Source organism: Anomaloglossus baeobatrachus, chromosome 3, assembly GCF_048569485.1.
Source record: "Anomaloglossus baeobatrachus isolate aAnoBae1 chromosome 3, aAnoBae1.hap1, whole genome shotgun sequence".
Classification (NCBI taxonomy): Eukaryota; Metazoa; Chordata; class Amphibia; order Anura; family Aromobatidae; genus Anomaloglossus; species Anomaloglossus baeobatrachus.
The window spans coordinates 32,414,334-32,438,233 of record NC_134355.1 but is presented as its reverse complement, the minus strand read 5'-3'; the positions used below and the strand labels follow the sequence as shown (position 1 = coordinate 32,438,233).

General features: G+C 43.5%; 1 protein-coding gene across 2 annotated transcripts in view; it reads left to right on the top strand.

Moving 5' to 3' along the window:
* The window catches only part of MARK1 (microtubule affinity regulating kinase 1), a 259,764-nt gene that overhangs the window by 130,467 nt on the left and 105,397 nt on the right, over positions 1-23,900 (top strand). For both annotated transcript variants that reach the window (XM_075339110.1, XM_075339108.1), the window contains exons 2-3: positions 1,786-1,989; positions 4,349-4,402. In XM_075339110.1, coding sequence (XP_075195225.1) covers positions 1,786-1,989; positions 4,349-4,402 — 258 coding nt within the window. The remainder of the gene's footprint in view (positions 1-1,785; positions 1,990-4,348; positions 4,403-23,900) is intronic.

Genomic DNA, 23,900 nt, shown 5'->3' with positions numbered 1-23,900 from the left:
AAGTTGGGAGGTTTTAAGGGGAGAAGCCCTTTAGTTATAAGCAGGTTGAGAAACGGCATGGCTGATCAAAGTGGAATACCCCTTTAAGGACATTCATCCAGACAAAATCGGTGTATGGGGGGTCACCTTCCCCTGCAGTCGCTCCTGATTCTTACCCGGTGCCACCATTCCTCTTATCTTCCAGACCCCGATGTAGATTGTGGGGTGACTTCTCCGCAGTCGTCTTGTCTTTCACGTCAGTACAATATTCGTATGTCCGGTCCGGGTTGTGTTTCGCCTGCGGTGTGCGGCTCGGGATATTATTTCTATCTGAGATATAATTATGGGCTGCTGATGAGGCGACGTCCGCTCACTCTCAATGTCACTCGGATCATTATTACCAGAGATTTCATTTTTTTTCACATTTTCGTGACTTGTCGGTGCCACAGAATCCTCTGTGTCCTCCTGCCATTGTGTGAGGGGCTCTCCCGCCTCGTGTATGAGATCTGCCGCAGGCGGAAAGCAGGAGCCATTGCCTCTAACAGCCCAGCGGAGTTTGGCCGCCATTTCTCAACGTTATGGGGGAAGTGTCTGGCACTGTTAGTCTGTGTTATGGGGGCTTTATCATTTTTTTATGGGGACCCTGTAACTGTCACTAATATTATGGAACTGTTGCAAGGACAATTCAGCTGTCACTGTTATGGGGACACTGAGAATGTCACTTATATTATGTGCGTGTTATGGCTAGTACTGCTATGGGGCACTGGTTCTGTCATTGTTATGGGGTCATTGATAATAATATTGTTATAGGGACAGTTTGTTTTTTACTGATATTGGAGCACTGTGGCTGTCACTGTTATGGGGGCACTGTGGCTGTTGCTCTTAGGGGGGGGCACTCTGGATGTCACTTTAAGGTATTGTGGCTGTCACAAGACTTACTGTCACTGTTATGGGGACACTGGATGTCACTGTTATAGTGTATAGGGTCACCGTTAGGGGGCACGGGATGAGGACCACCATTAGAGGGCGTGGCGTGAGGGTCGCTATTAGGGGGTCGCAGCATGAGGGTCACCGTTAGGGGGCATGGTGTGAGGGTCACCGTTAGGGGGCCGCAGCGTGAGGGTCACCATTAGAGGGCGCAGCGTGAGGGTCACCGTTATGGGGGCACGGTGTGAGGGTCACCGTTAGGGAGCACGGCGTAAGGGTCACCGTTAGGGAGCACGGCGTAAGGGTCAACGTTAGTGGGCACGGCGTGAGGGTTACCGTTAGGGGGCACGGCGTGAGGCTTACCGTTACGGGGCATGGCGTGAGGGTCATCGTTAGGGGGCACGGTGTGAGGTCACCATTAGGGGGCATGGCGTGAGGGTCACCGTTAGGGGGCACGGCGTGAGGGTCACCCTTAGGGGGCATGGTATGAGGTCACCCTTAGGGGGCATGGCGTGAGGGTCACCGTTAGGGGGCATGGCGTGAGGGTCACCGTTAGGGGGCACGGCGTGAGGGTCACCGGTAGGGGGCATGGCATGAGGGTCACCCTTAGGGGGTGCAGCCTGAGGGTCACCCTAAGTGGGCGCAGCGTGAGGTTCACCCTAAGGGGGCATAGCATCAGGGTCACTGGTAGGGGGCGCAGCGTGAGGGTCACCTCTAGGGGGCGCAGCATGAGGGTCATTCTTCGGGATGATTGTGGAGCAGTGTACTTGTTGTGAGTCGGAGTCATCTTTTCTTCCTAATGTGCTGTGTAGTTATGGCGTACTCTCCTCTACATGTCCTCGCAGTCATACTGACCGTTCTCCATCTTTCCCCCCACAGCACACATCGCTGGACGGTTACCCCGAACCTCACGTCCCTCCCACAAAGTCGAGCAGCAGACAAAGCCTCCCTCGATGTCGCAACTCCATAGCGTCCACCACCGACGAGCAGCCGCACATCGGAAACTACCGCCTGCTGAAGACCATCGGCAAAGGAAACTTTGCCAAGGTGAAACTGGCCCGACATGTCCTGACGGGGAGAGAGGTGAGTAGTGTGAAGCCCGCGTCATGTCAGGATGGGGGGACAAAGATCCTCAAATAGACTTCCCCTGATTGTTTGCCGGCTGCATTCACCTCGGACGGCCGTAAGAAATGTGGCAGTGTTTGCCGGCCGTGAATGAGATCGGACGGGGCACCGGGCCAATGCCCCATTCAAGGTCTATTGTTGTCTGCACTGCGCTGTATGTCAGGGGGTTACTCTGCTGTATAGCGGCATTGTACCATTGAGTTATGGCCTATTAACAATTTCCCTGGGCTCCGCAACAGATGAAGCTAATGGACTCAACAGCTGCTCTGGACTCCATTTCTTCGCTCACACAAGTCACATTGTAGAAATCATCAATGTAAAGAGGACCCGTCCGCTATCTGTATATACCTGTGTTACACAATACAAGCATCTCCCCTGAAATAATCATACTGGAGCATCTGAATTGTGCCGTTCCTCCATTGTTCCTCCTGGAAATATATGAATAAATTGATGATTGGGCTTTACCATTCCCCTTTTCAGTGGCATGTGTCCCTGACACTCTTGGAACGGACTGTAATACCCAGTTGCCTGTAAGTTTTTACATTTCCAGGAGGATTAACAGAGGAATGGCACTGTCAGGAGATTCATTATTATTAAAGATATTTTCGAGGGGATAAAAAAAAAATATTTTTAAAAGGACTTAGACAGATTATTATAAATAAAATCGATACTCGCCCTGACAGATTCTCTGCAACTTGTTAGGCTCACCTGGTGAAGCGGATCCTCCAAAGCCGAGATGTGGGTGGGCACATGGGCCACTGGCGTCATTGCAGCAGGAAGGTGGGGCACATAGGAAACAGGTAGCAGAGGTAATGGAAGCCGACAGGAGCTGTCCTGGAGCTCGCAGACATGTAGCAGAGGTCTTAAGAAATCAGGAACCAATAGCAGAGGTCCTGGAGACCGCAGACAGGTAGTAGAGGTCCTGGAGAGCAGAGACAGGTAGCTTTGATCCTGGGAGACTGGAAATATGTAGCAGGGGTACTGGATGCAAGAGACTGACAGGAGACGTCAAGGAGATCATAGACAGGTAGCACTGGTCTTGGAAGACCGGGAACAGTTGGCACAGGTACTTGAATCTGCATGCAGACAGGAGGCATCCTGGTGACCGCAGACAGGTAACATGGGTTCTGGAAGACTGGGAACAGGTAGCAGAGGCACTGGAAACCCCAGACAGGTAGCAGAGGTCCTGGAGACCCCAGACAGGTAGCAGAGGTCCTGCAGACCTCAGACAGGTAGCAGGGGTTCTGGGGGACTGGGAACATCTAGCAGAGGTCCTGGAGACCCCAGACAGGTAGCAGGGGTTCTGGGGGACTGGGATCATCTAGCAGAGGTACTGGAGACCAAAGACAGGTAGCAGGGGTACTGGAGACCAAAGACAGGTAGCAGGTGTACTGGAGACCAAAGACAGGTAGCGGGGGTACTGGAGACAGCAGACATTTAGCAGAGATACTGGAGACAGGCAAATGGGTAGCAGAGGTCCTGTAGACCCCAAACAGGTAGGAAAGGTCCTGGAGACCGGGAACAGGTAGATGGAGACCACAGACAGTAGGAGAAGACCTGGAAGACTGGGAACATGTAGCAGATGTATTGGAAGCTGTAGTCAGACAGGAGATATACTGGAGACCGCAGATAGGTAGTAGAGGTCATGTAGACCGGAAACAGGTAGTACAGGTACTGTAAGCAGGAGGCAGACAATGTCCTGAACACCAGAGAAAGGTAGCTTCGATCCTGGGAGACTGGAAACATGTAGCAGAGGTACTGACCACCACAGACACACAGGAGACGTCCTGTAGACCACAAACTGGTAGACTGGGAACAGTTGGCAGAGTTACTGGAATCTGTATGCAGACAGGAGACATCCTGGTGACTGCAGACAGGTAGCAGAGGTCCTGGGAGACTGGAAACAGGTAGCATAGGTACTGGAGACTGCAGACAGGTAGCAGAGGTACTGGAGACCAAAGACAGGTAGCAGAGGTCCTGGGAGACTGGAAACAGGTAGCCGAGGTACTGGAGACCGCAGACAGGTAGCAGAGGTCCTGGTGACTGCAGACAGGTAGCAAATGTTCTGGAAGCTGCAGGGGATCAGGTAATTCAGAATGGTATGGCCCAATCATATATTTCCAGGAGTAATAACAGAGGAACAATACAATTCAGAATTGAAAGAAAAGATGCTTATTTGATAAGGAGCATAAATCAAGAGACACAGCCTCTGTAGATAGCGGCCTACTCCATTCACGCAGCCCTGAGATTCCTGTTTGCAGGATTTTCTTTATAATAAAGGATTTTTCTTTTAACTATTTCTCTGTTCATCCTGCAGGTGGCAGTGAAAATAATTGATAAGACTCAGCTAAATCCTACAAGTCTACAGAAGGTAAGATACAAAAGCTGTTTCATCCCAGTTCAAGACACCTCGTCCGTTATTTTTTTTATTATTTTGGGAAAGCTCTTAGCTATTCTAGCTATTTTCTTTGTTGTACTGGAATAACAGGTAGGCTCAGCCGTTGGGTTTCTCCAGGTCTAAGGCCCTGTGCACACGCTGAGGTTTTTGCTGCATTTTTGGGTGCAGTTTGTAGCCCAAAAATGCATGCACTTCCTGCCCCAGCAAAGTGTATGAGAATTCAGAAAGGCTGTGCACACGCTGCTTCTTTTTTTCCTTGCAGTTTTGGGTGCAGAAAAAAAGAAGCAGCATGTCAGTGCATTTTTGACCTGCGTTTTGCCATTGAAAACAGTGAGAAACACATGGGCACAAACTCACCCAAAAATGCAGCGAAACGCGGCAAAATTCATTCGTTTTTTGCATGAGTTTTTCTGCCAGAGGGTGTGTTGTTTGCTTAAGGCATAAAAATGCAGCGTGTGCAAATAACGTTTGGCTATGTGCACACGCAGTCTTTTTTAGCTGAGTTTGCGGGTTTTTTTGTTTTTATTAGTAACTAGCTGTAGCACCCGCCGTTGCCCGGGATAGTAACGGTCTCTCTGTCTCTTTCCCAGTCTCTGTCTGTCTGTCTCTGATCTCTGTCTCTGTGTCTCTGTCTGTCTGTATCAGTCTCTGTGTCTGTCTCCCCCTCTATCTCTGTGTCTGTCTGTCTGTGTCTCTATCTCTGTGTCTGTCTCTGTCTGTCTGTCTCGTTCCCCGTCTGTCTCGTTCCCCGTCTGTCTCGTTCCCCGTCTGTCTCGTTCCCCGACTGTCTCGTTCCCCGACTGTCTCGTTCCCCGACTGTCTCGTTCTCCGTCTCTCTCTGTCTCTTTCCACGTCTATCTGTTTCTCCGTTTGTCTCTGTCTCTTTCACTGTCTGTCTCTGTATCTTTCCCTGTCTCTTTACTTGCCTCTGTCTCTTTCCCTGTCTGTCTCTTTCCCTGTATGTCTTTGTCGGTCTCTCTGCCTGTCTCTTTCCTTGTCTGTCTGTGTCTTTGACTGTCTCTCTGTCTGTCTCTTTCTGTCTCTCTCTCTTTCTGTCTGACTCTATCCGTCTCTCCACCGACATCTTTTTACCTCACACATAAGCTTCTTATACTAACAGTTTATTTTGTTCCTAAAGCAACCAATCACAGGTGCTATTAATAACCTAATAGCTCGCAGCTCCATTGACTTTAATGGAGGCAGGTTTTTTGGAGAGTAACTGTTAAGCGCGGGGTTAAATTTTCCCGTCAAAACAGTCCACGACGCTCCATGGGTCACATGAGGCGTCTGTGCAAAATTTCGTGATTGCGACGGTGCGGATTCCTTTAGTGGACATACAGACACATACACACGCTTACACACACACGCATATACACACACACATGCATATACACGCACGCATATATACACACACACACACGCATACACACACGCATACATACACACGCATACACACGCATATACACACACACACACACACACATTCACACACACACATACACACACACACATACATACACTCAGCTTTATATATTAGATTTTCTTTTTTTCTTTTTTTTGTCTTGTAGTATTAATTGCCCTTTGTTAACTCCAAATTCTTCATAATAGCGCATGCAGTTCATGAATTTGCCGCAAAGTAAAAAAAATGGTCTTTTTTCTGTTTTGAATAGAGATGAGTGAACCCGAGGTTCGAGGTTCGTACCAAACACAGACTACCAAAAAAAAATCAGAGTTTGGGTTCGGAGTTCGGGTGCTTTACGTATGAACACCACTCACATGAGCAGCGCTGTGCTCGGGTACACTCTGTGCTCAGCCCAGTGCGAGCCGGTCAAACAATGCAAGCGGGTAACAACAGCGTGATTGGATGTAGTGTGCACCACACACAAAAATAATGGAAAGTCCCATCCACTTGCCCCCGGAAGTGCTTTGTTTATGGCTGGCTGTATGTGGGGGGAACACCAGAACCGTCCAGTTTGTGACTTCCATTGGGGTTCAGGGCAAGTCCGGGTCCAAAACCAAACTTCATCTAAAGTCTGCACGGAAAAACCCATCCCAGCAAAGTCTATGAGAATCCTGACCTGCTGTGCACATGTTGCAGATTTTTTTCCTTGCAGATTTTGGTGCAGAAAAAAATTTGCAGCATGTCAATTATTTCTGCGTTTTTTTCCTTTGGATATAATCCACCGCAGTGCTTGTACTTTTATCACTGCAGTGGATTATATCTGTCATTGATGCACTCACAGCACTGACACGTCCCCTCACACACTGTGCATCCTGCATGGTGTGTGAGGCTGTCCGTAGCTCAGTAACCCAGGATCATCATGGTGACGACCCAGGGTTGCCATGGCAGCGATCGGGTCCCTGTGATCACATTACAGAGACCCGATTGCCAGGGATGGTAAGGGCCGCTTCACACATCTAGCTTTTTGCCGGATTGGCGGATCTGGCGCACTCCAGTACAGTGTAATATAATACAATGGCAGCACGACAAGCTCCGGTTACATGCTGTCATGTAATTGGAGCATATGACCCGGAAGTTGCCATGCTGCTATTGTACTGTATGCACTGTACTGGGGTGTGCCGGATCCGCCAATCCAGCGGAAAGCCGGATGTGTGAAACGGCCCTAAACGATCCTCTCCCTGCCTCCTGAATGCTGCGATTATGATTGATCGCAGCATTTAGGGCATTAAACTGCCGGTGACCGCTCCTGGCAGTTAGAGCTGGGTCTTAGCTGTAACATCAGTTGGAGAGCCCGCGGCAACCGTGGGGGTACAGTGCAGGAACCCCCACAATCGGCATGACCTAAAAACGCATAAAAAACATGCATTTTTAATGTTGTGTTTTTCCTGCCGAAACATGCAGTTTTGTGTGCAGAAAATTTGCTGCGTGGTCACATACCCTTAGCATCCTCCTCACCTAATAATGTCCAAATAAGAAGCCAGTTCACTGTGAAATTTTATTTTTTTTTACTTTTATTTTTAATTTTTAAAAAAAATCTGATTAATATGGCAATAACCTACAATTCTGCCTTTTAACTGAAGACATGAGTCATTCTGACACACACCGCTTGTTGTTGGGACGATGTCTGTGATTGGCTCTGTGCCACCCACATGACAGATGGGGAAAGCAACTTTGTATCTTTGCACTAGTAATCAGATTATTCTCAAAATGTCTATAGGTGGAAAAGCTTTAAAACGACTCATCTTTTTCTAGCCTTTTCTTTTTTTTTTTTTCTTTCAAATCTTATGATTTTCCCTATTTAATTTTTTAAACTTCTTTATTATGTTTTTTTTTTTCTTCATTCTTTTTGCATACATTATGCGGCAACTTTTTATCTTTGCACTAGTAATCAGATTTTTTTCAAAATGTATATAGGTGGAAAAGCTTTAAGCTATGTGCGCACTTTGCGTTTTTTCATGCGTTTCCGCAGCTTTTTCAACGCAGCGTTTTAATGCCAAAAGGCATGCGTTTTGATTTTCAAGCAAAGTCAATGGGAAATAGGGATTTCTTGTGCGCACAAGGCCGTTAAAAACGCAGCGTTTTAGTTGCAGAAAATTTGGAAAAAACTCAGCGTTTAAAGAAGCAGCATGTCAATTGTTTTTGCCATTATGGCAGTGTTTTACTAACATTGTACTCAATGAGAAGTTGAAAAACGCATTCTACTTCAAAATTCTAGCGTTTTACATGCTTTTTTGACAAATTAAACGCATGCGTTTTTGACATTATATTAAAGGCATGATATGTCCCTTTACACACACACACACATAGTCCGACAAATAAATTTATGAAAATCAATACATAAACGTTATTTTATGCATAATTATTAGCACACAGTTATTATTTTAATAAAATAAGCCATTTTTTGTTTGATTTTAATATTCTTATTTTTTATCATTTTTTTCCTTTTTTGTCATAGTGTTTGTATGTTTAAACTTTATTTATAACTAGCTGTACTACCCGGCTTCGACCGGGTTAATAACTGTTGTTAACAAAATTTATTCTACACACAAAAACCACAAGACAAATAGAAATGTAATTATTAAAAGGTCTGTCTCTTTCCCCGTCTGTCTCTTTCCCCGGCTGTCTCTTTCCCCGTCTGCCTCTTTCCCCGTCTGCTTCTTTCCCCGTCTGCCTCTTTCCCCGTCTGCCTCTTTCCCCGTCTGCCTGTCTCTGTCTCTTTTTTTGTCTGTCTCTATCTCTGCTTCTTTCCCCATCTGTCTCTTTCCCAGGTCTGTCTCTTTCCCGGTCTGTCTCCCTGTCTCTTTCTCTGTGTCTTTTACTGTCTGTCTCTTTCCCTGTCTGCTTGTCTCTGTCTGTCTCTTTCCTTGTCTGTCTCTATTTCTCTGTCTCTTTCCCCGTCTGTCTCTATCAAGGTCTGTGTCTTTCCCCATCTATCTTTGTCTGTCTATCTGGTTGTCTCCTCCTTCCCTGTCTGCCTGTCTCTGCCCCGTCTGCATGTCTGTCTGTCTCTTTCCCCATCTGTCTCTTTCTAGGTCTGTCTCTGTCTGTCTTTTTCACCGTCTGTCTCTTTCATCGTTTGTCTCTGTCTCTGTCTGTCTGTCTCTCTCTGTCTGTCTCTCTCTGTCTCTCTCTATCCGTCTCCCCACCAACATCTTATTACCTCACATATAAGCTTCTTATACTGTGAATGTCTTTTGTTCCTATAGCAACCACTCACAGCTCCTACTAATAACCTGTAGTTCCAGGCTCCATTTACTTTAATGGAGGCATGTTTTTTGGAGAGTAACTGTAAAGTGTGGGGTTAAATTTTCCTGTGAAAACATAGTCTACGACGTTCCCTGGGTCACATGAGGTGTCTGTGCAAAATTTCGTGAATGTAAATGCGACGGTGCGGATACACTTTTCGTTTCACTTTTTCCCCATTATGTAGATAGGGGCAAAATTGATTGGTAAATTGGAACGCGTGGGGTAAAAAATTTCGCCTCACAACATAGCCTATGACGCTCTCGGGGTCCAGACGTGTGAGAGTGTGCAAAGTTTCGTGATTGTAAATTCGACGGTGCACATGCCAATCCCGGACATACACACACTTCAGCTTTCTATATTAGATTGTATTTTTAATCAAAACGCATCTGACTTTAAGCATTGAAAAAGCATGTAAATCGCGGTAAAAACGCGGCTAAAACGCGGTAAAAACACAAGCGTAAGTTTTGTGGTCAAAACCAAATTTGACAAAAAACATTTCTGCCAGAGGATGCTTTTTGAACTGCAACTACCTCAACGCAAAGTGCGCACATACCCTTAGAATGACTCATCTTTTTGTAGCTTTTTTTTTTTCCCCCTTTCAAATCTTAAGATCGAAGATCATTTTTTAAACTTCTTTATTACCATAAACATGGAACGGCACATGATCCAAGGCACACCACATCCTCTGTAAAACATGGTGGAGGCAACGTGATGGCATGGGCATGCATGGCTTTCAATGGCACTGGGTCACTTGTGTTTATTGATGACATAACAGCAGACAAGAGTAGCCGGATGAATTCTGAAGTGTACCGGGATATACTTTCAGCCCAGATTCAGCCAAATGCCGCACAGTTGATCGGACGGCGCTTCATAGTACAGATGGACAATGACCCCAAGCATACAGCCAAAGCTACCCAGGAGTTCATGAGTGCAAAAAAGTGGAACATTCTGCAATGGCCAAGTCAATCACCAGATCTTAACCCAATTGAGCATGCATTTCACTTGCTCAAATCCAGACTTAAGACGGAAAGACCCACAAATAAGCAAGACCTGAAGGCTGCGGCTGTAAAGGCCTGGCAAAGCATTAAGAAGGAGGAAACCCAGCGTTTGGTGATGTCCATGGGTTCCAGACTTAAGGCAGTGATTGCCTCCAAAGGATTCGCAACAAAATATTGAAAATAAAAATATTTTGTTTGGGTTTGGTTTATTTGTCCAATTACTTTTGACCTCCTAAAATGTGGAGTGTTTGTAAAGAAATGTGACAATTCCTACAATTTCTATCAGATATTTTTGTTCAAACCTTCAAATTAAACGTTACAATCTGCACTTGAATTCTGTTGTAGAGGTTTCATTTCAAATCCAATGTGGTGGCATGCAGAGCCCAACTCGCGAAAATTGTGTCACTGTCCAAATATTTCTGGACCTAACTGTAGGTGGAAAAGCTTTTGAACGACTCGTCTTTTTGTAGCATTTTCTTTTTTTTTCCTTTTAAATCTTTTTTTTAAAACTTCTTTATTATTATTCATACATAATGGGGCAACTTTGTATCTTTGCACTAGCAATCAGAATTTTATCAAAATGTATATAGGTGGAAAAACTTTAGAATTTTCATTTTTTCTTTCAAATCTTGTGTTCTTCCTAATTTCATTTTTTAAACTTATTTATGGTTTTTTTGGGGTTTTTTTTGCATACATAATGGGGTATATTCGTGACCCACAACTTCAGCTTTTACCCAGAGACACAACCCATTTTATTTTTTCCCAGTACACTTGGCACGTATACCAGGCCTTGTTGGTGCTGTTATATCTCCTGCTGGGAATCAGCACTTCAGGCAGGATTAAAGCGTGGGGCGGTTGATTCATCAGACCGTCTAATATAACTCCGCGCTCGATGAATCAGCCGGTTTAACAACTTGGCATGAAGTGATATTTTCTTTGGGCTATAAATAACTATAAGGACTCTCGACCACTCGCTGATCCGAGGGTAAACGTGAAGCAATTTATTAATAAAATGTAGGTAATTTGGGGGTGGAAAGTTGTTTTTTTTTTAGGTTTTTTTTTACATCAACCTTTTGGTTCAGAGCTGTCATCTAATATCACTTTACTCAAACTTTGGGAAGTCAAATAAGGAGTGGTCACTGCTCCCTAATTCCTTTAGGCTGTGTGCACACGTTGCGTTTTTTACCGTGGAAACGCTGCGTTTAGAACCGCAGCGTTTCAGTGGCAAATTGCATGCGTTCAGCTTTCCCAGCATAGTGTATGAGAAAGCCGAAAAATCAGTGCACACGCTGCGTTTCTAAACGCAGCGTTTTGGATGCCAAAAATCGGTGCGGAAAGAAAAGCAGCATGTCACTTCTTTTGTGCGTTGTGGCTGCGTTCTCTCCCCCATTGAATCAATGATGTGGGGTCAGAACTTAGCTACACCGCAGTGAGCTGCTTTTTTGTTGCGGTCCGCAGACTTTGTCGGCATGCCAGAACGCAGGCATTTACCTGGAAGTGAGGTCAAGAGGTTTCCTGTTGACCTCACTTCCTGGCAAAGTCCAGGAAAGCCCCCGGTGTCGCCAAAGTGCCCGCCCCGACCCCCCTCCCGAAAATCCAACATGGCCGCGCGCACAGTAGCGCACCGGCCGCCCTGCTCCTATGATTTCTGTTGCATGTGCCTTGAGACATGCGACAGAAAAATGCCCCCGAGGCCCTGCCAGGTCACCCCCTATTCCCCCCGGTATTCCCCCTTACCTGTCCGGTCGCAGCGCTGATCCCCCGCGACCCCCTCCTCCTTCACAGTGCACGCTGGCCGGTCACATGAGCAGAGCAGCTGACAGCCAGCACTGTGTTCAGTGTGAGCTGTGCTGGCTGCTCGCACTCTGCAGCTGTGACCCGGGGAGAGTGGGTGCAGATTTTTGGCACCCACTCTCCTCAAATGGAGGGTCTGCCCTCCTAGAAAATGAGGGATACGTTCCCTGAACGTGCCCCCATATTCTAGAAGGTCCAGAGGCGGCGTGGGACGTCCAAATGGATTTCTGCGGACCCATTTTTTTCAAATTTTTTGATTAAATTGGAAAACAAGGGAATGATTTGGGGAGTCTTTTTTCTAATAAAAAAATTTTTGTCATTTTTTTTGCTTTTGTTTACTGTCAATTAGTTATGTCTGGTATCTGATAGACGCCGTGACATCACTAATTGCTGGGCTTGATGCCAGGTGACATTACACATCTGGTATCAACCCCATTTATTACCCCGTTTGCCAACGCACCAGGGCGCGGGATGAGTTGGGGCGAAGCGCCAGGATTGGCGCATCTAATGGATGCGCCACTTCTGGGGCGGCTGCGGCCTGCTATTTTTAGGCTGGGAAGAGTCCAATAACCATGGCTCTTCCCACCCTGAGAATACCAGACCCCAGCTGTCAGCTTCACCTTGGCTGGTGATCTAATTTGGGGGGACCCCACGTTATTTTTTTTTTAACTCTTTATTTATAAATAAAAAAAAAAAGCCTGGGGAGCCCTCCAAATTGATCACCAATCACCAGCCAAGATGAAGCTGCCAGCTGTGGTTTGCAGGCTACAGCTGTCTGCTTTACCCTGATTGGCTATCAAAAATACGGGGGACCCCACGCCATTTTTTTCATTGTTTTTTGTTTGGTTTTTTTTTGATAAATACTAAGCTAGGCACCCTTTAGTGCCACATGAAAGTTACTAAAGGTGCCAGCTTAGATGCGTTTTTGATGCGTTTTTCTCAAAAAGCATTGTTTACAATTCTCCCCTCTGCCAGAGGGTGCGTTTTTTTCCGCGCTGAAAAAAAAGCAACGTGTGCACATAGCCTTAGAAGACACGTACTATGAAAATGATCCCATTTAAAAGTCAGTTTAAGGCTTAGTTCACATTGAGTTTTATGAAGAGTTAAAAAAACCTGAAGTTAAGCAGAAGCAGCTTAAAGGGAACCTGTCAGCGGTTTTTCGGCCTATAAGCTGCGGCCACCACCAGTGGGCTCTTTCATTCTAACATGCTGTATATAAGAGCCCTGGCCGCTGTGTACAACATAAAAAACACTTTATAATACTTACCTAAACCGGTCGCTGCGGTGGATGTGGCTCAGATGGGCGTCTCCGTTGTCCGGTGCTGGCGCAGCCTCTTTCGGCCATCTTTGTCGCCGCCTCTGTCGTTCTTCTGAAGCCGCGGTGCATGACGCGTCTAATGTCAGACACACTCGCCAGCATTCAGGTCCTGAGCAGGGCAGATCAAAGTACTGTTGTGCGCATGCGCGGGACCGGCGAGTGTGTATGACGTAGACGCGTCAACCCACCCAGTCTTCAGAAGGAGGACGAAGATGGCCGAAAGAGGCGGCGTCGGCACCGGACACGAAGACACCCATCTGAGCCACATCCACCACAGCATTCAGTTTAGGTGAGTATTACAAAGTGTTTTTTATGTTATACCCAGTGGCCGGCGCTCTTATATACAGCATGTTAGAATGCTGTATATAAGAGCCCACTGGTGGTGGCCGCAGCTTATAGGCCGAAAAACTGGTTCCCTTTAAGGAATCTCTCCTTTTCGAGGAATGTTTTTGGAAGATTTTTTTTTTAAGTGTCTTTGAAAAGATGTAAGACATTAGGAGATTGGAAAGAGGTTTTTCTTTTTATCAGTATACTTTGGAGCTTTATTTTTTTAAAACTGCCTAGTTAGGAGAGGATGTATTTTTTATCATTAGGTGTTTTTCAAAATATCTTATGGGAAAAAAAAACGCTAAAAAAAATCTTCTGAACAGCAAAAAAGATTTTAAAAAGGATCCATTACAAAAAACTCCTGTTTTTTTCAGGTCCTTTTGGAGTGGAAACTAAGGCTATGTTCACACTGAGTCTTTTTAAAGCATAAAGTGGCTATGTACATCCATACTCTTTTTTTTTTGTGTGTTTTTTTTTTTGCTGAGTTTTTTTTGTAAGGACATTGAGCAGGGACAGACACATTTTTAAGGAGTTTTGCATTGTTGAGGAGGATCTCAACAATGCAATGAGGAGTATTTGCTCAGTTTTCACTCAGTTTCTGCTCCAAAACCACCTAAGAAAAACTCCACGTGCACATAGCCACTGAGAACATTTAAAAAAAATCTGTGTCTTCACATAGTCCAAGGATACATCCACAACCGCAATTTTCATGTGAACCCGTGGCGAAATTTAAAGGGAACCAATCACCAGGATTTTCGTATATAAGCTAAAGCCAGTGCTATACTGGCACTATCAGGCCGAGTCTATACATACCTGTAGTGGTCAGCTCGGATGTATAGGCTTTGAAATCCAAGAAAGTAAAGTTTATAAAATCTGCAGCTTCTTGAGTGACAGCAGCTGAGGATCAGATAATATCTGAGGGGTATTTAGAGTTATCCCCTCTGTTAGAAATAGCATAAGTATTATACAATCAACCTAGCAGGACCTGTGGTGAGGTCATACCCATGTGACCAGAAGGGGCAGGGCCTCAGCCAATAGGAAAATATTGCTTCCTGATATCAGCTTTGTTGTTCTGGTCACATGGGTATGACTTCACCACAGGTCCTGCTAGGTTGATTGTATAATACTTATGCTAATTCTAACAGGGGGAGGGGATAACTATGCATATTCCCCCAGATAATATCTGATCCTCAGCTGCTGTCACTCAAGCAGCTGCCGATTTTATAAACTTTACTTTCTTGGATTTCAAAGCCTATACATCCGAGCTGACCACTACAGGTATGTATAGAATCAGTCTGATAGTGCCAGCATAGCACCGACTTTAGGTTATATACAAACAAGGCAAGGATTAACCTGATACGATCCATGATGTATGCAATACGTCATGTGTCGTGAAGAGGTTAACAGATGAAAAGTGAGGAACTCCGCGGAGTCCTAAAGGAAAAGGGTAAGCCCAATCAGAGAATGTCAGGGAACAGTTTGTGTAGCCAAACGCTGCAACCTTCTACAGCTGGACACCAGAGGACTGCCTGTCAAGCGTGAAACCCCTATCTCCTAATATTCAGTTGTCTCTGAGCTAGTGTGGTGTCTTGCTAAATTCTCCTAAAAAGGGGGCTGAAAGCCCGTACTTACGAAGCGCTCACTGATATCCTAATCAGGCACGAATACTAATATTCTTTATAGCAAGATACTATTTATTTTAATAGCACATGAATAGTCAATGGTACGTAGGCATTAGAACTACTTTTTTAGTCGTAGAATCTTATACAATAACAGAAATATGCATCAACATTACCGTTATGTTGTAGGAATCCTTCTCATCGGAGGGACTCGAGTAGGAAACAACATTGCATCTTGCACCACAGGAACAGTGCGTCCACTTGAGCGTCCTGGAAATATCCCCTAATCTCACCAATCGAGTCCTGTCTTTTTATAGGAAACTTTGTACGTCATGTCTACTGAGTGGTAAATTGGTGACCAGCATGTGACAGCTGAGTCATGTTCTTGTAACTTGACCACAAGCTGCTGTGGGCACCAGTAGCTTCCTGCACATTTTGCCAGTTGACCACTGCCCGACCACAGTTTCCTGGAGATATTGCAAGGAGCCATGAATTTTACATGCCAGCTTCCTTACACCTGTTGTCAATTAACCACGAGTTTCCTGACTGTTGGAGCTGTAAACGTTACTTCCTCATAATCGTGGTTTCTTCAAGATCTGTCTGACACGTATTCTTCATCATGGTAAAAATGGGTCAACCAGAGGACATCTCTCTCTGATACTGAATTATGGATAGATAAAATAATATATGGGATCACTCCTATCTTTTGGTTATAATCCCTATCTAATCACACTCATTCTTCAGTCATATCACATTGGTATCACATGGGGGGAGACTAGTTGCTATTTTGTCTCCCATGTACAGCTCAGACAAAGATGAGGGATTCATGCTTTCCAGTTTCTATGTTGCACATGAGTAGAAGCAGCAGTAGCAGCATGTAGGACACTGTACAGCAGTATTGAACATTGTAGCTGTGAATCCAGGTCTGCGGTTAGATAAAACCACTGTATCACTATTTTTGTGTATGTCTCCCTCTCTCACCTTCAACTGGTAATCTGATTCCTAAATGCTCTGTCTTGTCGGCTGAGCCAGACGGATTTGAACTGTTTTTCAGAGAGAATGAAGTGGCTCATAAGTAGAGAAAGAAGTAGATTTCTCTCTGATAAGTTTTATATATTTGCTTGTAGTAAGGTCACAGACCATTTAAGGGATTTTTGGTTTTCCAAACAGCCTCGGGGCCCCATCAGTTGAGAATTTGAGGCCAATGAGTAGATAATAATTCCAGGTTTTCAGAGATCCGTTTATATCCCGCTGAATACGACCTTCGCAGGTTTCTTCCACCGTTTTTCCCTATTTATACATTTTTGATGCCGACTTCTTATCCTAAGGATCTGCGAAGATTCAGACTTGATGGAATCTTTCAATCTCGGCCGTGGCCTTCTCATCCTCCTCCAGCTTCCAAAATGTAATTTCATTACTTTGGGATTACTTATGATCTATCTGGGCAAAGTGCCCGATCCACTTTAGCCGTGAAAGTCATCTCACGTCTTCAACAGGTTGTACGCTTCTGTACTCTGATCTCAGCCATCAATATGCAAAACACATTTTACTTCTTCTGTATTTCTTCAGTATATTTTCCAAGGATTTTTAATGGTATTTTTGGTGTTTAAACCAACCCAAAATTAAATCAAATTAAATAGTTAAAAAAAATTCCCAAAAAAATTTCGCCTGTTCACAGCAGCTGATGATCTACTTTGGCAGGAGGTAATAGGCTGTTTGTGAATTTTTTGTTTTATTTGGGCTGCTCTTAAAGCTCTGTTCACACTTATATTATGACTTTTTTTAATTAAAAAAAAAATAAAAGAAATAAATAAAATAATATTAAATAAAAAATATAATTAAATATATATGTCCTTTTTTAAGTAAAAAAATAAATAAATAAGAAAATTAAATAAAATAATATTACAAAAATAAAGAAAAAATATGAATAAATCAATATGCCCTTTTTTAAGAAAAAAAAGAAAATAAATAAAACTAAATAAAAAATATAAATAAATATATCTTCCCTTTTTTTAATTGAACAAAAAAAGAAAACAAATAAAGCATATAAAGAAATCAATATGTCCTTTTTTAATTGAACTAAATAAATAAATAAAATAATATTAAAAATATAAAAGAAATAAATAAAATAATAAATACAAAATATAATTAAATATATGTCCTTTAAGTAAAAAAAAATAAGAAAATAAATAAAATAATATTAAAAAAAAGTAAAAAAATATAAATAAATAAATATGCCCTTTTTAAATAAAAAAAGAAAATAAATAAAATATTATTAAAAAAATTAAATAAAAATATAAATATATCTGTCCTTTTTTAATTGAACAAAAAAAGAAAACAAATAAATAAAACATATAAATAAATATATATGCACTTTTTTAATTGAACAAAATAAATAAATAAAATATTAAAAAAATTAAATAAATATAAATAAATATGTCCTTTTTTAATTGAACTAAATAAATAAAATATTAAAAAAATGAATATATATACCCTTTATGTAAAAAAATAATAAGAAAATATAAAATAATATTAAAAGAATAAATAAAAAATATAAATAAATATACATACCATTTTTTAATAAAAAAAAAAGTAAATACATAAAATAACATTAACAAATTAAATAAAAATATACAGAATAAATATATATCTCTATATCTATATATCTACACACATATATATATATATATATATATATATATATATATATATATATATATATATATATATATATATATATATAATATGTAGATATATCTCTATCTATCTATCTATCTATCTATCTATCTAGATAGATATATGGCATACTGCAAGTGTGAACAGAGCATTAGGAGTCAGGGTTAGTCCCCTTACTCCAAGGGCCCATTTATCGGCCTACTGGACTGTCTCTGGTATGTGCGAGTATTTTCCATGGGACAATGGTGTCTTTCTGGGTTTGACCAGTTGTGTATTAATGATCCCCGGCTTTATTGCCAAGTATAGTTGGACTTTAAGAGAAGCATTGCTAATAAAATTAAGGAAGCATTCTGTCTCCTGCTAAATTATTCATGGCGTCTTCTGCTTCCATTAGCAAAGAAGCTGTATTGAGCGGTGTGGAGTGGTTGTAAATGTGCTCAGGGGAACCATTGTCCGGGCATTGCAGATAGCCAAGGTTGTCCGGCCTAGGAGAACAAGTTCAGAATTTCTGCCCTATTGTGACTCTATGGACACTAGACAGATAGTTTTATAGTAGTTATATTCTTGTACATAGGAACAGTATTATAGAAAATTATATTCTTGTATATAGGGGCAGTATTATAGTAGTTATATTCTTGTACATAGGGGGCAGTATTATAGTAGTTATATTCTTGTACATAGGGGCAGTATTATAGTAGTTATATTCTTGTACATAGGGGCAGATTATAGTAGTTATATTCTTGTACATAGGGGCAGTATTATAGAAAATTATATTCTTGTACATAGGGACAGTATTATAGTAGTTATATTCTTGTACATAGAGGGCAGTATTATAGTAGTTATATTTTTGTACATAGGAGCAGTATTATAGTAGTTATATTCTTGTGCATAGGGGCAGTATTATAGTAGTTATATTCTTGTATATAGGGGCAGTATTATAGTAGTTATATTCTTGTGCATAGGGGCAGTATTATAGTAATTATATTCTTGTACATAGGGGCAGTATTATAGTAATTATATTCTTGTACATAGGGGCAGTATTATAGTAGCTACGGTATATTCTTGTACGTAAGAGCAGTATTATAGTACTTATATTCTTGTACATAGGGGCAGTATTATAGTAGTTATATTCTTGTACATAGAGGGCAGTATGATAGTAGTTATATTCTTGTACATAGGGGCAGTATTACAGTAGCTACATTCTTGTACATAGGGGCAGTATTATAGTAGTTATATTCTTGTATATAGGGGCAGTATTATAGTAGTTATATTCTTGTACATAGGGGCAGTATTATAGTAGTTATATTCTTGTACATAGGGGCAGTATTATAGTAGCTACATTCTTGTACATAGGGGCATTATTATAGTAGTTATATTCTTGTATATAGGGGCAGTATTATAGAGGTTATATTCTTGTACATAGGGGCAGTATTATAGTAGTTATATTCTTGTACATAGGGGCAGTATTATAGTAGTTTTATTCTTGTACATAGGGGCATTATTATAGTAGTTATATTCTTGTATATAGGGGCAGTATTATAGTAGTTATATTCTTGTACATAGAAGCAGTATTATAGTAGTTATATTCTTGTACATAGAGGCAGTATTATAGTAGTTATATTCTTGTACATAGGGGACAGTATTATAGTAGCTATATTCTTGTACATAGAGGCAGTATTATAGTAGTTATATTCTTGTACATAGGGGCAGTATTATAGTAGTTATATTCTTGTACATAGGGGCAGTATTATAGTAGTTATATTCTTGTACATAGGGGACAGTATTATAGTAGCTATATTCTTGTACATAGAGGCAGTATTATAGTAGTTATATTCTTGTACATAGGGGCAGTATTATAGTAGTTATATTCTTGTACATAGGGGCAGTATTATAGTAGTTATATTCTTGTACATAGGGGCAGTATTATAGTAGTTATATTCTTGTACATGAGGGCAGTATTATAGTAATTATATTCTTGTATATAGAGGCAGTATTATAGTAGTTATATTCTTGTATATAGAGGGCAGTATTATAGTAGTTATATTCTTGTACATAGGGGGCAGTATTATAGTAGTTATATTCTTGTATATAGAGGGCAGTATTATAGTAGTTATATTCTTGTACATAGGGGGCAGTATTATAGTAATTATATTCTTGTATATAGAGGCAGTATTATAGTAGTTATATTCTTGTATATAGAGGGCAGTATTATAGTAGTTATATTCTTGTACATAGGGGGCAGTATTATAGTAGTTATATTCTTGTATATAGAGGGCAGTATTATAGTAGTTATATTCTTGTACATAGGGGGCAGTATTATAGTAATTATATTCTTGTACATAGGGGCAGTATTATAGTAGCTGCGGTATATTCTTGTACGTAGGAACAGTATTATAGTACTTATATTCTTGTACATAGAGGGGAGTATTATAGTAGTTATATTCTTGTATATAGGGGCAATATTATAGTAATTATATTCTTGTACATAGGGGCAGTATTATAGTAGTTATATTCTCGTTCATAGGCGCAGTATTATAGTAGTTATATTCTTGTACATAGGGGCAGTATTATAGTTGTTATATACTTGTGCACAGGGGGGCAGTATTATAGTAGTTATATTCTTGTACACAGGGGGCAGTATTATAGTTATTGTTATATATATACCCGATAAATATGACTACACATATATGTTAAAAAATAGTTATCTTTATTTTACTATTATATATAAAAAACATATAGACAGTGTGAGGTAGCGTGGTCGGCTGCGCAGCAGAAGACACGGGATCCAGGCATTAAGGTTCACAGCACACGGTTTAATGTCCAAACAAAAGTCCACAACAATATACATGTGCCTCTCCAGCAGAGAACTCAGGGAGTTGTGTTCACTCCCGCACACCCGGCACACCTGCCCTTGTTCCTGTTTCCATTTAACCCTTCCTTCAGCCTGTAGGGAAACAGCATTAACCCTAGAGTGGATTTACTTTCTATCATGGAGTGAGCACAACCGGGGCGAGACATACCGGCCGTCATAGATAACCCCGGTCACAGTCTCACATACCCCCCCCTCAGTTCAAGCGAGTGGGGTTGAACTCCCGCCATCAAACACGGGCCGCGGGACAAGGCATCGGCGTTGCCCTGCAACCCACCGGCCCTATGTTCAACCGTAAACCGGAAGTTCTGCAGAGAAAGGAACCACCGGGTAACCCGGGCATTCCGTTCCTTGGCGGACCTCATCCAGACCAGTGGAGAGTGATCCGTCACCAAGCGAAACTGCCGTCCCAGCAGGTAATAGCGTAGGGACTCCAAGGCCCACTTGATCGCCAGGCACTCCTTCTCCACTATGCTATAATTCCGCTCGGGAGGGGTGAGCTTCCTACTTAAGAAGGTGACGGGGTGTTCCTCCCCCTGAACCACCTGAGACAACACTGCCCCCAGGCCGACCTCTGAGGCGTCAGTCTGTACTATGAACTCCTTCCGGAAATCAGGGTGTACGAGAACGGGCTGTCCGCACAGGACCCCCTTCAGGGCCCGGAAGGAGTCCTCGGCCTGCGGAGTCCAGCGCACCATGACGGACTTCTTGCCTTTGAGAAGGTCCGTCAAGGGGGCTGATAGTCCCGCAAAATCCTTTACAAACCTCCTGTAGTACCCCACGATACCCAGGAAGGCCCTAACCTGCTTCGTGGTCAGGGGTCTAGGCCACTTCTGGATCGCCTCAACCTTGTTAATTTGGGGCTTAATCACTCCTTGGCCTATCACGTAGCCCAAGTAGCGGGCTTCCGTGAGTCCCAACGCACATTTCTTGGGATTAGCTGTCAATCCGGCTGTTCGAAGCGCGTCCACCACCGCTTGTACCTGTTCCAAGTGGGTCTGCCAATCGGAGCTGTAAATAATGATGTCATCAAGGTACGCTGATGCATACGCCTGGTGGGGTTCCAGCACTAAGTCCATCAACCTCTGGAACGTGGCCGGAGCGCCATGTAACCCAAAAGGCAAGACAACATAGTGGAAGAGACCCTCCGGCGTAACAAAAGCGGTTTTCTCCTTGGCGGACTCCGTCAGTGGCACCTGCCAGTACCCCTTGGTCAGGTCGAGCGTGGTAAAATATCGCGCCTGTCCCAGCCTATCAATCAGCTCATCCACCCGGGGCATGGGGTAGAGATCGAACTTGGATATTTCGTTCAATCTCCTAAAGTCATTGCAGAACCTTAAGGAGCCATCGGGTTTTGGTATTAGGACAATCGGACTAGCCCATTCACTCCGGGATTTTTCGATGACCCCCAGGCGTAACATTGTCTTTACTTCCTCCGATATGGCTTGTCGTCGAGCCTCCGGTACCCGGTATGACTTCAGGCGTACCTTCAGGTGGGGCTCGGTGACAATATCATGTTGTATCAGACTGGTCCTACCGGGCAGCTCGGAGAAGACAACGGGGTTCTGCTGAACCAACCGTCTGGCCTCTCGCCTCTGAGTCTTGGTGAGGGCTTCTCCAATCCTTACTTCCGGTTCGTCCTCTCCGGAGGTCGCTGGAGCCGGAGGTGAACGACCCGAAGAGGAGGGAGATGGGAAAAAAACAGCCATCAGGCTTTCCCGTTCCTGCCAAGGTTTTAATAGGTTGACATGGTATATTTGTTCAGGTTTCCGCCTACCGGGCTGCAATACTTTATAGTTAACCACCCCGACTCTTTCCTTTATCTCGTAGGGGCCTTGCCACTGAGCCAGGAATTTACTTTCCGCCGTGGGGATTAATACCAACACCCGATCCCCGGGTTTAAAGGTCCGCACGGTAGCTTGTCTATTGTAGCGGCCGCTTTGCGCGGCCTGAGCCTCCTGTAAATGCTCCTTCACAATTGGCATGACCGCGCTTATGCGGTTCTGCATTCCCAAAATGTGTTCAATCACACTTTTATGGGGGGTGGGCTCTTGCTCCCATGTTTCCTTTGCCAGGTCCAACAATCCCCGGGGATGTCGCCCGTATAACAATTCAAAAGGCGAAAACCCCGTGGATGCCTGTGGCACCTCACGGATGGCAAACATCAAATAGGGAAGCATCATATCCCAGTCTTTCCCGTCTTTGGAGATCACCCTTTTTAGCATGGTTTTCAGGGTTTTATTGAAACGCTCGACTAAACCGTCCGTTTGAGGATGATACACAGACGTACGCAACTGCTTGATCTGGAGTAGCCGGCATAGCTCTTTGGTCACCTTAGACATGAATGGGGTCCCATGATCCGTAAGGATCTCCTTGGGCAACCCCACCCGGCAGAACACAGCAAACAACTCCCGAGCTATAAGCTTTGCTGCAGTATGTCTGAGAGGTATCGCCTCGGGATACCGGGTGGCATAGTCAACAATCACTAGGATGTGTTGGTGCCCTCGAGCGGACTTTACGAGGGGCCCCACCAGATCCATCCCTATCCGTTCAAAAGGGACTTCTATAATGGGTAACGGTACCAACGGACTGCGAAAATGGGTCAGGGGTGCGGTAAGCTGACACTCCGGGCAGGTTTCGCAGAACCGTTTTACCTCCCCAAAAACCCCGGGCCAATAGAACCTTTGCAATATTCGCTCCTGCGTTTTCTTGACCCCTAGGTGACCACTCATCAGGTGTTTATGAGCCAAGTCGAGGACCCGCCGGCGATACGGCTGGGGCACCACCAACTGTTCTACCCCCACGCCCCGTATTTCATCTACCCGGTAGAGTAAATCTTGCTTAAGAGCGAAATGGGGGTACCTTACCTGGGCACCGGGCAGCTGTGCCACCCCGTCAACTACTGTCACCCGACTCCGGGCATGTATTAACGTAGGGTCCTGGAGTTGGGCTGTCCCAAACGTATCCGGGGACGCCTCCAACTCCGGGATGGGCTCGACCATTTCAGCCTCTCCTGCCAATACCTCTAGGGGTGACCTATCGGGTTCACACTCTGTCCCTATCATGGTGACCCCTACGGCAGGCGTCCCGGATTCAGGATTGTAGGGCTCAGGTCCCGGACTGACCAATATCTGAGGGGACTTAGGGGGTCCCCTCCATAAA